The sequence below is a fragment of the Vicia villosa genome, linkage group LG7 (genome assembly GCF_029867415.1).
Source record: "Vicia villosa cultivar HV-30 ecotype Madison, WI linkage group LG7, Vvil1.0, whole genome shotgun sequence".
Taxonomy (NCBI): domain Eukaryota; kingdom Viridiplantae; phylum Streptophyta; class Magnoliopsida; order Fabales; family Fabaceae; genus Vicia; species Vicia villosa.
The window spans coordinates 108,684,941-108,700,558 of NC_081186.1; the positions used below are offsets into that span (position 1 = coordinate 108,684,941).

A 15,618-nucleotide genomic window follows, 5' to 3' on the forward strand; every position below is an offset into this window, starting at 1 on the left:
TAGAAAAACATTACAGGTCATCTTGTGGACTTAGTGAAATTTCAAGTATGGCATGCTTATCTTTAAAAGTGCATAACTTACTCATCTTTCACAATTTATGGGTGGTTCTTTTTGCCAAATGTACCTCTTGAATAGAGGAACTTTCATCCTCAAGGGTCAAATCCCAATTCATGATCCAAAGTATTCAAAAATCTAATGCCCTTTGTGCACAAAATCTGGTCATGACATGTTTGGGCAAAGTTAGGCCTAGTTTTTCAAATTTTGACCTCAACCTCCCAAGATCATATCTCTCACCTCAATCATCCATTTGATCTCATTCTTTTTGCATTATGTTCTATGTAATGAGGAGAGTATTTGACCAAAAGAAATTCACAAAACGCATGAGCCAATTTCAAATGGCCTTGATGTGAAAATGGTATCTCAACTTTGAGTTTTAATACACAATCATTTTGGTTATTTCCCTTAATCTTCAATTTTAAGCCAAATTAAGTGTTGTTTTTGTGTCTAATCAAGTTAACAAACTTTTATAAGATGTTTAGCATTGTAAAACGCAAGGATTGAATGAGTTTTGATCAAGCTTGAGTCACACTTTTCTCCTTACGAGGGTGTACAAGATTTGATCGATTCTCTTATCATTCACTCCACTTCAGCATTCCAACTCACTACGTCTATAAATAGTGACATTCTCCCATCATTTTGCAAGCTTTGGAGAGCCAAAAAACCCCTGTCAAACTTTCTCTTGAACCTCAAAAATTCTAAAATCGAATTCACGCTTCCCTTGCTTCCAGTCCTTCTTTCTTGACTTAAAAACCTTCATTGAACTTTCCTAAAGCTAACCAAACCTTCATTAAAAACCTTCATTGAACCTTCAGCATTCCAGTACTTCATGGTTTCAAAAATGAGCCCAACCCAGTTACCAATAGGCCCAATGGACCAAGACATTCATTTATTTTAATATTATATTTTTAAATATATAAAAAAGATGTAATGGATAAAAGCTACCTAACATAAGTAGAGAATAATGATAAACTTAGTTAAGTCATATATAAAATATTCTTCAAATCAACATCCATATATATGAATCCCACGAAAATATCTATGTAAAAATAGAGAGAACATGAATAGATGAAATACCTAAAATCACATTTTAAGAATAACTATTCAAACAAATTTTTCATTTGAAACTTTTATAAAAAATTTCTTTGTAAAAAAATTTTTTCGCAAAATTTGATAACACTATAAAAATCATTTTTAAAAAAAGCCAAAACAAACGGTCCCTAAACTCATGTTCTTTTACCCTTTACCTCATTTTATTGGATGGCTATATTTGATTAATCATTAGGTTTATTATGATTTCTATTTCAAATATTTCCTTTTTTTAAGATTTGTTTTATAATCAATGATTTCTATTTTAAATATTTCCTTTTATGAAGATTTTTTTCTTCAAAGAATGTTTCTCTATGTCGATGAATATTTGTGGCCGTTCATAATTTACAATTTTTATTTTATTTTTCAGATAATGGATAATTAAATTGAGTGTATGACTAAAATTTTGAAATAAAATATAAAAATTATAATATGAAATAGTAAAATTACATTTCAAATAAAAATTATCAATTTTTTTCTTTTTGTATTAATTATTATCATAAAATATCACAAAAAATATCTCATATATGCCAATACCATTATTTTCAATGACTTTATATCCATTAAAAATATTAATGGGTTATGAAGCTAATAAAATACTGTATACTACAAGTATATCATATTTATTTGATATAATTGTATCAAAAATCACAAGAAAATATGACAAATATTTGTCATTAATAATATAAATATATACATGATACAAATATTTAGGTTACTCTTTCACTTTACAAAATAAAAATATTAAAATATGACAAAGTATTTGTCATTAAATAATTTTTAAAATATTAGAAAATAACAGGACTAATATGTATGCATAAAAATTGTGAAACCAAAATATGTCATTTTTTATAGGGACTAAAATTAAAATTTAAGATATTTAAAGGGACCAAATGCATATTAAACCAAATAAGAAATAGGTACATAATTAATATATTAATATATTTTAGCGACATTCTTTTCCAATTTCTAAAAGTATCAAAATAATTTTATTCCTTTCAAACTTATAACTTTTAAGTTTTATAAAAATAAGAAAACAACAATTTCAAAACAAATAAACTTATCTAAAATAAATGTATGATACACATCAAATATATCATTCTATAACTATTTAATAAATTATCTATGATATTTTTGTTTTTTTCTATTTTAAATTATAATATAACATCTAAAATTATAAGATGATAGGGCTTTGGCCCTCCTTTATACCAAAATAAAATAAAATTATAAGATGATATATTATATATTTGACACCATTGGACTCTAGCTCTTTTATGTTTTTTTTACTAAATGTTTATCAAATTCTGGCATATCTTATGCCTTATTTTAAAGTTTAAAAATAAATATACAACGGGAATAATGTATTTTTTTAAAAAATTATTTAGGTTACTAATAAAGAAATAAACGAGACAACTATCTATATATTACACAAAAAAGCATAAGTAATTTATGAACTGAATGACATTAAAATTATATGCTAATATTAAACATTCATAACTATTTTATGATCACCAAAACAAAATTATTATATAAATATTTTAATCTTTTTTACTAATTGTGTGATCATGAATGAAAATAGAAATTATAATAGAATGAAACATAAAATAAGAAGTATATAAAATTATATGCTAATATTAAACATTCATAATTATTTTATGATCACCAAAACAAAATTATTATATAAATATTTTAATTTTTTTACTAATTGTGTGATCATGGAAATAGAAATTACTATAATAGAATGAAACATAAAATAAGAAGTATATAAAAGGAAAAGAAATCAATAAAAAATTGGATTAAAAAGTGGAACCAATAAGACAATATATATTATAACATATTAAAACATACTTAATGATATTCAAATTTAAATTTAGGACAAATTAAATAAATTATTTTATACTATTTTTATTTATAGTAGTTTTATGATCATTATTACGTTTTATTTTTAATAAAATTAGATCCTTTATTATGATAACTAGTAAAGGACCCGTGCGTTCGCACGGGTCACGCAAAGTCGAGATATATACGAATTAAGAGGAAAAAAATGTCTTAAATGATAATTGTCATATAAATATCAATTTAATTTTTTAGGTTGGAGTTGTCATGATATACATAGAATTTACGTTGAAGAATTTATGAGTATAATTGTATCAACAATTGACTTTTTTTCATTCATAAAAGGTGCAATGCCCGCGTGTCCTCTACGTCTCACATCTATGGTTTTGAAGGGCGGGGTAACGTTTTATGACTCATGTATCCATTTATAAAAATATTTGAAATTCATTTTCATTTATATAAAAAAATTGTATCAACATTTGACTTTTTTCCGTTTATAAAAATATTTGTAACTTACTCCTATTTATAAAAATAATTGTATCAATCGTTGACTTTTTCCTGTTTTTAAAAATATTTGTAACTTAGTCCCGTTTTTAAATATTAGTATTATTGATTAAATAATAATGAAAACTATAGCAAAATTTATAAATTATATATAAATATAAGTATTTTTTTATGAAATAACAATTAAAAAAGTTTAATAAATATTTATTGATACCGGAAGATAGTTTTAAACAATTGTGAAATTATCGATCTATCTTTTTAAAATAATTTTGTAACTTGGCATAATCCAATTAATTATTAGTTGTCAATGTAAATTATTTTTTATTTTCTTAAAAGTAAAAGAAAAAAATAATTATTTTGTATTTAGCTTTTTAATTTGAATTTCCATTAAAAAAAAATCTAATATTCACGTTTTCAATTAACCCACTTTTAAATTAACTCTCATTATCACAAAAATGATTTAACCTACAATCATGTTTCCAAAATATTATTTTCAATTGATTTATAATAAATAATAAAAATTAAATTTTTAATATTTTTTTATTACAAACTCTCCATTCATTTATGAATTTTGTGTGAATGGAGAGTTTCTAATAAAAAATATTAAAACCCAATACTTAGCACCTCTATTAACGCTAGTTTTTTCACATCCGATATTCTTACATTTCCTTATTTATCCCAATCACTTAATTGAATTTATTTGTACTATTAATTAGTCCGTCATTAATAATAATTATAGTAGAATTAATTTTTAATTAATAAGTCTTTAACGCAAAATGACATTTAGGTACTAAAAAAGATTATTAAATTGTTTTAATTAGGATAATTAAGTAAAATTGATAGTATACTATTTTATTGTATTAAAAGTAGATTGCATTAAATATATTTATTTAAAAAATGGTTAATAAATTTAATAGATTTATTTTATTTATTAATCTTTAAATAGTATCATAGTATCATATTATCATGTTGATTAATCTTTTTCATAATAACACTTGTGAAAATAAGAAAAAAAATGAAATCTGTTAATAATATTTTCAAAACTGTAATAATAATTATAGAGTTAAAAGGTAGTGCACTGACAGTGTAAAACTATTCTACACTGTCATCCAATAGGGAGTCATGAATGTGCCATGTCATTAAAGTTTTTTTAAATAAAATAATGTTTTAATTGGATGCATGGTGGTGATTGGTTGACAGTGTAAAAATATTTTACACTGTCAGTGCATAACCCCTTTTCTCATAATTATATTAGATTAGAAAGTTTAATGATTAAAATTATTATTTTCACAAAAGCATTTATATTTGAAAAATTATTCATATTGTTTAATTTTATTCCCCTATTTTCTAGGTATTGGAAGATATAAAGACAATGAAAACTGAAGAAAAAAATATAATATAGGACTAAAAATAAAAATAAAATAAATGAAAGTAATTATGAAAATAGTTAAGATAAAAATTACAATTAAAGTGTGGAAAATAGTTTAATTAGTCTTAATTAGTATAAGAATATAATTATGGTGATAATTGATTCCTTATTAGTTTAATATAGCTATTAATTGTTTTTATTATGAAAATACAATTAATTAGTTTGATTGCTATAAGGAATAATTTCATAATTATTATTAGACATCTCATATGTTTCTCTATGGTGTGTGTATCTTTAGTAGAATACATATTAAAGAAGATTAATAATGTAGACAAATAAGTGATCAAATATATTTATTAGTTACAAATCAAATGATTATATTAATTGGTATTCAATAACACTCATGTAAAATAAATTTTAAAATCAAATATGTTTCACATTTTATTCTTATACATTTAAGTTTATTTTATTTTATTTACAAATTAATTAAACCTATCATATTAATTAAATTTGATTCCAATCAATTTTATTGATTTTATATAGCATGTTTAGCAGCATGTAATTAAATAAAAATGAATAACAAACTCTTAACCCCTTAACTCATATGCATCCAGCAAACCAACTATCATGTGTCTTCACAAAGTCACATGAGGATAACTACAATTCACTCCATAGTTGGGATAGAGAATAATGCTCAACTATCTGACCATCATGCAATATGGATCCTTCAATTTGAAAATTAATTTCCAAAACAGAAATTTAGTTTAGGAAGATTGACAGGAAAATCCCACATTTTATACGATGACTTTAAAATTTAAAGTGTTGTTCAAAATCATTTACTTTTCCAAAGCATGGTAATACCGTAATAGGCCTTCTAACTTTTATTATGATTTTTCTGTTCCTGTAAATATTGAGCGGTATATTTTGAACTTGCATTGAAAAATATTAAGCCACTTTTAAAATCTGCAGTGTAACGTGTTAAGGAACAATTAGTAATAATGATGGTTAAAAAAACTATTAAGTAATTGTCTTTAATAAAAAATTAATTCCTTGTAAAAGAATGAGAAATGGTAGAATGTTTCCAATGCAAGTCTTTTGAAATTCTACACGTTAAAACATTGTAAAAATAACTGTAATAATTAATTAAGTTAAACAATTAATGTAAGCAATGATTATAATGATCAAATGATATTAGGAATACAAAATAGGCTGTTAAATTGTTTTAATTAGGGTAATGACATAAATTTAGTGGTATTCAACTTTATTATATTAAAAGTAAATTTAACTAAATTAAAAATCGTGCATATAATTTGAAAAATAAAACTAATTTAAAAAAATAAAATAAAATATTATAAATATAAATTTAAAATAAAATCAAATGAATTTTAAATTATATTTGTTTTAAATTGTGTTTTTCTCCTAAAATAAAATATTATATTATGAATATAATTAAAAAGAGATAAATTATAAAAGAGTTTTATATATTAGAGTTTCCTATATCTTAGAATGAAAGCTTAATAGTCTAATATTTTAGTTAATGTTTTCTCTTTATTCCTCTAAAATAAAGTATTTTATTTTGATTTCAATATTTAACAGTATACGAAGATTTCAATTATAACTTCAAAAATAAATTCTTCAAAATAATTGCATATAATTTTTGAATTTAATTGGAATACACTGACGGTGTAAAGAAGTTTTACACCGTCAGTGAATCACAACCGTAAATCTATTGGAAGTGTTTGACTTTTTTTTTTAATTTTTTAAAAATAATATAATTGAGTGGTTGTGATGTATTGATTGTGTAAAAAAATTTACACTGACAGAGCACAACAATTAAACTCATAATTTTTAAGAGACCAATGAAATGTTAAAATTAAGATTACGCTATTAATTTATTTCTTAGTTAAAGTTGTATGCAACATATAAATATATAATATACAATTAAAATATCAATCAATTCAATTTTTTCATGATTACCATATTTAAAACTCGTAATTAATTAAGCTTTATTATTAAAATAAAATCACATTTTTTTAATATCGCATTTTTTGTATTTCTTTGATTATTAAAACATGACAACAATGGTAAATGTTTTCTTACACCATTAAAAAATAATTTATCCAAAAAACTTTGATTATTAAAACATGACAACAATGGTAAATATTTTGTTACACAACCAATTTTATTTTTACAAATCACTATCTAAAATGATATTATCATATATCTTAGTGATTGGAATAGAGATTGCATCACATCCCTGAAAAAGGAAATAATAGATTGTGGTATATATTAGGTAAGTCATTTATAAGCAAATATATTGAGTTAAAAACTTGCAAAATAGTGTAAAACCTTAGGAATCTAAAAAGCATGTCGATATATATGTTCAAACTTAACTGCAAGACATGCACATTACTATCATGATAAGTGTTCTAACATTAATTAGTTGTTAGCTACCATGGCATGTGTTCTAATATTACTTAGCTGTGTAAGAAAAATGCAGCACCCAAAAACCCGATGGATTGCATGATCTGCAAAATAAAATAAATTTAATTAAATGCAGCATCTTAGGTACTTACTTCATCTTTGTCCATAAATAATATAATACCATTAGAAGAAAGACTATACACTTAACTAACAAATTAGGTCAAAAGAGTGCTAAAAACAAACAAATTAGAGCTAAAAGAATTTTTTTTGTACTTTAAACTTAATTGAAAGAATCCATAAACCAAAAGATACATGGAATATTTTTAAAATAGAAAAATAGCACTTCATTACCAAGTTTCATATCAATAACAAATCACAACTTCATAAAACACCCAAATAGTTTCAAACTACAACAAAAGAATATGGAAACATGACCTTGATTGGGGCAGATCGATAAAATTATATCTATACAAAATTGATCAACCTAATTAAGAAGCTCAAACTAATTAAGGTGCTCATCACTAAAGTTGTAGCATAAATTGATAAACCTTTGGATAAACGAAGACTGAAAATACATAAGTGTGACTGAAAACAGAACATATTTTTAGGATTTAGTTGTTACCTTAGAATTAGAGATGACATGACAATCATAAATAGTTTTACAACCTCTTTTAGTGCTTGCAACCAAACAACGTTTTATGGTTGCCATCGAAATCATGAACTCTTTCTCGTCGAACACAATAAGGAAAACCAAACCCTATAACTTCATGAAAAGTAAAAAAAACTACAAAACAAACAATTATATTGACAAATTGATACTATATTATAGACAATACATAATAAAACAACAACATATGATGAGATCACATAATTTTTTTTATAATGCCTTATAAGACCACAAAAGATTCAGAGCCTCTAAAACACCATTTGAGTCTCTGGTCTTTAAACTGCAAATTAAATTTTATAACCAAACAGGACCATAACATACAAAATAAATTAAAAAATTAGGGTTTTCTAAATGATTAAAAAGGGAAATAGATTATATGAATCTAAATTGATTACATATAAGAAGCAATTGTAGAAAAAGTTCATGTTTTGATGTTCTGCCAGCAACTTTATAATAGATACCAACTGCAAAAGTTACAACAACAAAAAAACATCAATGGCAGAAATTACAACAACAAAAAAATAACAATGGCAAAAATTACAACAAAAAAAACAACAACTCTTTTCAATTCTGAATCAAAAGCACATAAATTTATTAAAAATAAAAATCTCTTTAAACCCATATCAAACATGACTTCGACTTCCATTTTACCCTTCATATTTTAGAAAAGATTTGTTCTTTACTTGCTTCTTTCTTCTGAAATCAAAATCCCTAAAAAAAACATCACAAATAGGAAGAAGAAAACAAAAGTAAAATCATAACACTACAAATGATAAGAATATATTTAAGATTATTATCTACAAATTCAAGATCTATTCCCGTAAACACAATCTTTATGTCAGATTGTGTGAAAAATGAAAATTTTAAACCAAACAACAATGCAGAGGATGAGTGAAGAATGAAGGAAGTAAATAATGAAAAGCCAACTATTAGAATCCAAAGATAAGGGAAAACAGATAGTTATGATAGAAATAAATAAATTGGAAATAGGAGAAAAAAAAAGAAAATGATTAGGGAGGCCAAAAAATGTTTCATTGTTTTCAATGCAAAATTTTAACGTATTAAATTGGAAGAAGCAATTGTGTGACTTTTATAATTATTATGCAGTAAAGTAATAATTAGGGATGAAAAATGACAATTAGGGTTATGAAAGTAACTCTCTAAATGAGTTTTGTTAAGGCTAATGACATAATTTTGATGGTATTCTACTTTATTATATTAAAAGTAGATTACATTCTCATTCTAAAAAATTACATTTTCTGACACTTAAGGTAGGAAATTGGATCTCGCGGCGGTGCTTGCGACCAATAATAACAATAAATGGATTATTTCAACTGAATAATAAATTTAATATTGTATATTTTTAATGATTTTTTTATGATATATCATTAATAAAGTTTAGTTATATATTTAGTTTATAATTTTATAAGTTTAGGTAGATTAAAATTAAAAGTTCTAAGTGATTTAAAATATATTTCATTTTTATTACATTTAAAAAAAAAATGCGCGTAACACTATAGTATAGGGATGACAATGGGGCGGGTCAAGGGTGAATTTAAGCACACACAGACTCGCACCCGTCACGCAGACCCGCCTCTGCCCCCAAATCCGGTCGGGACTAATATTTGTTCCCCGCCACTGCCCCTAACAAGAAACGGGTTTCCCCGCACCCGCCCGAATAAAATTTAATTTTTTTAATAAAAATAAAAACCAATAATTAAAATAAATACTTTATTATTTTAAAAGAATTTTTTATGTTTGATTTTTTTATTTAAATTCTATTTTAAAAAAATAAATAATAAATATAATAAACAAGATATTGTGACATTAAAAAATGTAAAAGAGTAATAAAACTATTAAAAGTAAATGAATTAAATCAAATTTAGTTGGCGGATGCCGGTGCAGGGCGGATACTAGCATCACCCGCCCCGCACCCGTAAATAAAAATTGGGTTTTCCCCGCACCCTCCCTTGGTTAAACCGGGTTTTCCCGCTAATTTCAAGGCGGGGACGACGAATTTATTTTACGAACACACGAGTTATTATATTTTTTGTATAATTAAAAAATAAAAATAAAAATATTTTAAATAATGTATGAATTCGAACACAGACAAAACATATTTATTTATGTTACTAAAGAAAATAAAAATTAATATATTTAAAATAATGTATGAATTCAAACACAAGAAATATGAGTTGTTTTTTAATTATTTAGGTTACTAATATTTTTATTTTGGAATTATTTTAATTTAAAATACAATATTTTTTAAGATATTTATGGAAAATTAAAAAATATATATTATTGATGTAATACAATTTTGTTTTTATTTTAAAAATATGTCTTTTTAAAAAAAATAATAATCTCTTTTAGTAAAAGAATTTTATTTTTCTTATTTACATTTCTACTATATATGCACGGGTATTCCACGGGTATTCCACTAGTCACGTAAACCGTTTTTGTCCGGGTTAACATTTCATCACCACAAACTATAGATCCGATCCAATCGAATTCCATCCCTGACCCGGTTTATTCAAAACCCTAATTTACAAAGAAAAATCTTCACCTTTCTTCTTCTTCGAAAAACCCTGAGACTCACACTCCTACAATGGCCATGGGTGGAAAACGGAAGAGGAACCAGGATTCCGATGGCGAAGAAGAATCCTCCAAAAGAAAAACCAAAACCGAAACGAAGGAAACCAAGGAGCCATTCCGTCCTTCCATGATCAAAAACAAGGAAAAGAGATCCGAAGTTCATGCTAAGCTTAAGCATCAGAAAAAGCTCGAAAAACGAGCCAAATCGAAAGCCCGCGATGCTGCTGTCAAGAGAGCTATCGAGCTCGGCGAAGAGGTAGGTCACTCTCGTTCTCTTAACAAATTGAATTGAGTTACCATTGTTGCTGCTGTTGATTTGATTTTTGTTTTTTTGTGTTGTTGTAGCTTCCAGAGAAGAAGGTGCCTCGTACCATTGAGAATACAAGGGAAGTAGATGAGACTGTTTGCAAGCCTGATGATGAAGAGGTTTTCATTTTTTAACTTTTATTATCATGAATTAACTCTTGAATGATATGGTTAGATTTCAATGTTGTGATTGTAGAGTGTGTATGTTGGTTACTGGTATTGGGGGTTTTGAAAAAAATGATTATGCTATGATGCTAATTCCATTACTTTACTCGAAGCTGATGAATTGGATTCATCTAATAAGAAAAAGATGGTAATGGGGATTTGTGAAGAAAAGAAAGGGCAATGAGAAATTATATGGATTTGGTTCTTCTGAAATGGGAGTTCAACTTTAGAGGATTTTTAAGTGTGAAAATTGGCATTGTAACAATCACTAACAATTTATATATTTATTATACAATTGTTGTAAACTCATTTACATTACCTAGAGATTACACAACTAAGCTCTATTAAACTAGCAACTCAAGTGTGTTGGAATTTCCTGCATTATCCATGCTCTGGGCTCATTGAGGCTCGAGCGTGGGTGTGTGCATTGGAATTTCTGCTTTGATTGCGGTCCGCCCCTATTCGCCTAAATTGCAGGCATTTGGTTTGCATTCATTGCATCCTCCAACACTTTCATTGTGTTGGGTTACCCAACAAAATGTTTGGGTTTGAAGCGGTGAATTTAGTTCCACATTGTTTAGAGATATGAACTGTGTTGTGTTTATAGGTGGGGGCAATCCTCACCTTTCAATAATTAATTTTTTGTTCAATAGTTATGCCATCACTTTATACTCTAAAGTGCACTCATCACTACAAGCTTAAAGGAGTTGACTCTAGATTATCGTGTAAACTATGGAGTCAGCAAATGAAATAAACATAATTCTTGGGTGGACAACTAGTTTTTGAGGCTTGACTTTCATCTAGTAATTTGAATGGACTTGCTTATTGTAATCTAGTTGATTTTTTTTTCTTCTAAAATAGATCATGTCGACTTATGAATCATATTTATTTGCAGCTATTTGCTGGAAATGATGCTGATGAATTTAGTTCAATTTTAAATCGGCAACATGATCCCAAGATATTAATCACCACTTGTCGCTTCAATTCTACAGTATGTATTTCTCAATTCTGTTGTTTATTTTCTCCAGCTTCATGTCTTAATAACATTTGAAATGTATATCATTTCCTCTCCGATTTGTTTGGCTTCCCGTTTCACACTTTTAGGAGTAAAGTCGAATCGGGGAAATCATGTCTTCTTTTATATACTAACATTTTTCTATTTTCTGGTGAAATATGACTTGATGTGCAGAGGGCTCCTGCTTTTATATCAGAGTTGCTTCAGATTATACCAAATGCACATTACTTCAAGAGAGGAACCTATGATTTAAAAAAGGTGATGTGTGCCTCGCTATCTCTTCACTGTTTGGGTAAAAAGCATACTGACTATATTTTCAATTGCAGATTGTAGAATATGCAAATAAAAAGGACTTCACATCTATTGTAGTTGTACACACCAATCGTAGGGAACCAAGTAGGTGGTGCTTTTGAGTAAAGAAGATCCTACGCATCTAGATCTTATATTTTAAAGATTGTTGACAAAATTTACAAATATTAATTCTTTACTCCTATTTTTCAGATGCTCTCATAATTATAGGCTTACCTGACGGACCTACTGCTCATTTCAAACTCACCAATCTTGTTTTACGCAAGGATATTAAGGTTCAATAATTGTTGTTTATGAATTTAAGTATTTAGCTATAGTATAGAAGTACTTCTGGTCTCCTTATTGATGTTCATGTACATTAATCTACATAATTTGATATAAATGAACATGAAACATTCACTTCAATTCTTAGATAGGAGAAAGAAAACAATTTAAATCGCGTTGCATATCATCGAAACTTGTTTTTTGTTCCAATCATCTCTTTACGTATTTTTTTGTACAACTAGAGTTAATGAGTTCCTAAAAGTCTGCACCTTGTGTTACCTATTCGATGAAGCCACTTTTTGATTGAACCTTGTCATTTGGAAAGATTGGTAGATGAGTTTACTTGTTTTGAGATTATGTTAATGAAAATGATAGATTTAATTTTCTTACTATGTATGCATTTTGGTGACCCCTTGCAGAATCATGGAACCCCAACTAGTCACAGGCCTGAGCTTGTTCTGAACAACTTCACAACACGTCTAGGGCATCGAGTTGGAAGGTTACTCTTTTCTCTTATTTTATATCTTATTTGTTGTTAATCATTGATCTATTGCTTGCATTTTTTCAAACAATTCGCGATATGCCCATGCTAGGTCTGACTGAAATAGTACTGCCTGTAAGTTATTTTTTAAGTAGTAAGTAATATTATGGAAAGAAACTAGTACAATTAAATATAAAAAAGAAAGAAACAAGTACAAGTCTAGCGCTGCCTTTCCTATATTGCTAATATAATTTTTCATTAACAAATATCTTCTATGGTTCCCAGTTTTTCTATGTAATGACAGGTTTGTATAAGCTTTTGCCTGTCAGTTAACTCTCCTTATTTGTTGATTTGTTTCTGATAGAATGATTCAGTCCCTTTTCCCGCAAAATCCAGAGTTTAAAGGCCGACGTGTAGTCACATTCCACAACCAGAGGGACTTTGTATTCTTCCGGCATCATCGGTACAATTCTTGGTGGCTTTTGATATCTATTATACTTCCGTTTGTTTCAAATTATTGGTGGCTTTTGATATCTTGTGTCCTATCATATGCTTAGGTATATTTTTGAGAAAAAAGAAATTAAAAAGATCGAGTCTAAAGGTAAAAAGGATGAAGATGGCGAGAGTGAGAAAATTCCTGACCATAAAACAATTGCCCGGCTTCAGGTTAGTGTCAATTTCTTTTAACGTATTGTTTACCTACCATTTCAACACTCAATGTCCATTGACTAGTCAATATAAATTCGTCTATGATTTTTGTTTCATTATACTTTCCCTGCTACTTTTCATTGCTTTTCTTGTGTGGCTGAATGGATGTCATATTAGTGGTGGCATGGCACCTTAAAGTAGTATCATTCTCATACCGGGTATATTAATTTATGGGTCTTGTGGTTCAGATAGTCAACTTCTGTAATTTAGGGTAGCACTATTATATAACTTGCGTCTAAAGTAGATAATAGAAGATAAGTAAGATTCAAGAGAGAATGATTCTTGAAATGGTAACAATGCACTTCATACCTTTGGCCAGCATACTCGTACTTGGTGGATACGGCATCCTCGGGTTGAGTACCAGTAAACTCCTGAATTCGACAACTCTCTAAAGTCTAAACTGAATACTTTCTAATATCACTGTTTTTTATAAACCCATTTCCAGCCTTCCCTTGGTTAGTTATTCAGTTATAAATTATTTCCCAGTTTTGCCCCTCTGCCCCTCAATTTACACTTGATTAATAAGATGTTTTCTATCTAACTAATAACTATACACTCCTCAAAAGAGCCACCTTGTCCTCAAGTTGAAAGGATGGGTCCTAATCTGACAATATGTTACTTGCATGAAAAGTACAATTACATTAAGGATGGGTATACTATGAATTTGCATTTACCTTCATTGATCAATCAATGTTTCTAATCTTACTAGATTTAATTATTCTTCTACCTGATTCCTTTGTATGTTTATTGTTATCATCTCGATAATTGCCTCTGAAATAACTTACCGATAAAAATGCAGGAATGTGGTCCTCGTTTCACATTGAAATTAGTTAGCCTGCAGCATGGAACATTTGACACCAAAGGTGGAGAGTATGAGTGGGTTCACAAGGTAATTTACTTGCTCGCCATTACTGCTGTTTCATTTCTTAGCTAACACGTGAAACATTTCTCCTGTATTCCTAACTTACTGACTGTCACTCTATTTTCTGTCTCTTTTTCCTTTTTCTTTTAGCCGGAAATGGACACAAGTCGAAGGAGGTTCTTCTTGTGACCTTGTCTTGGAACTCTGCATTTTGGATGGTGGTTTCTGCTCTGGAATAGGGTTAATCTGCCGAAGAGGGTTGGTTATGTTAAAGTTGTTCGAATCTTTGAAGATATTTCTAATACATGTTGGTTATTTTTTGTTCTTATTTTTGGACTGAATTCCTACTCATCTTTGTATGATCAATTTTGACCTCAATTTTGTTGTATGATAGTTGGAGGAAAGATAACGAATTCACACCATGCTTATAACTGGAACTTGATATCTATACTTAAATTTCATTCATGAAAGTCTTCATTCTTTTGATTCACCGGCTATTGGCATTATTCTGCATGATTTTATTTCAATCTCAGTTCACATAGATTTCAGATCTTACGCACTTGTCAAATCCAGTCCAGAAAATTTTGAAAACCTGAGTCCACAGTTAGAGCGCACCATCCATCTTTTCATCGTTCTAGCTGGAGAAACTACCTGCAAAATTTTATAGTTCTGGAAACACTAGATGGGTCCACACGGATAAGCATATGCTTTAACAAACGAACGAAACACGCTCCCACTGTTAGGTCCACACAGATAAGCATATGCTTTAAAGAACTATGGAATAACATAGACTTGAACATTTTCGCATCATCTTTTAGAGATATGTTTGCATCATTCATTAATGTCTGATGGTACATCAACCTTCTTTTTCCAATTTCGAGGCACCACTTAGGCATATATAATTTATCAATTTGCTCCTCATGTCACTTTACTGGAAGTACTCTTTCGATAGTAAATTTTATCTGTATAT

The 15,618-nt window shown here is 27.8% G+C and overlaps 1 protein-coding gene and 1 long non-coding RNA gene across 2 annotated transcripts; one reads left to right on the plus strand and one right to left on the minus strand.

Moving 5' to 3' along the window:
* Positions 1–7,185: 7,185 nt before the first annotated feature.
* Positions 7,186–8,188, minus strand: LOC131618234 (uncharacterized). Its single transcript, XR_009288766.1, has 2 exons — positions 7,902–8,188; positions 7,186–7,383 (listed from the first exon to the last, which is right to left on the minus strand). It is a non-coding gene; the product is annotated as an uncharacterized LOC131618234 (long non-coding RNA).
* A 2,265-nt stretch (positions 8,189–10,453) lies between these two features.
* LOC131616494 (uncharacterized) lies at positions 10,454–15,138 on the plus strand. Its single transcript, XM_058887830.1, has 11 exons — positions 10,454–10,794; positions 10,884–10,964; positions 11,905–12,000; positions 12,199–12,282; positions 12,351–12,420; positions 12,526–12,608; positions 13,017–13,096; positions 13,443–13,541; positions 13,636–13,744; positions 14,586–14,675; positions 14,799–15,138. Exons 1-11 carry the CDS (start codon positions 10,552–10,554, stop codon positions 14,835–14,837), a joined length of 1,074 nt encoding a protein of 357 aa, XP_058743813.1. The 5' UTR covers positions 10,454–10,551; the 3' UTR covers positions 14,838–15,138.
* The last annotated feature ends 480 nt before the right edge of the window (positions 15,139–15,618 follow it).

What these genes read in the sequence shown, in the direction of transcription:
- LOC131616494 (XM_058887830.1), top strand. Translation starts at nt 10,552, where the DNA reads ATGGCCATGGGTGGAAAACGGAAGAGGAACCAGGATTCCGATGGCGAA. An exon ending in CTTGTCGCTTCAATTCTACA is followed by an intron (nt 12,001 to 12,198) that starts GTATGTATTTCT and finishes CTTGATGTGCAG; the next exon opens with AGGGCTCCTGCTTTTATATC. An exon ending in GTATTCTTCCGGCATCATCG is followed by an intron (nt 13,542 to 13,635) that starts GTACAATTCTTG and finishes TCATATGCTTAG; the next exon opens with GTATATTTTTGAGAAAAAAG.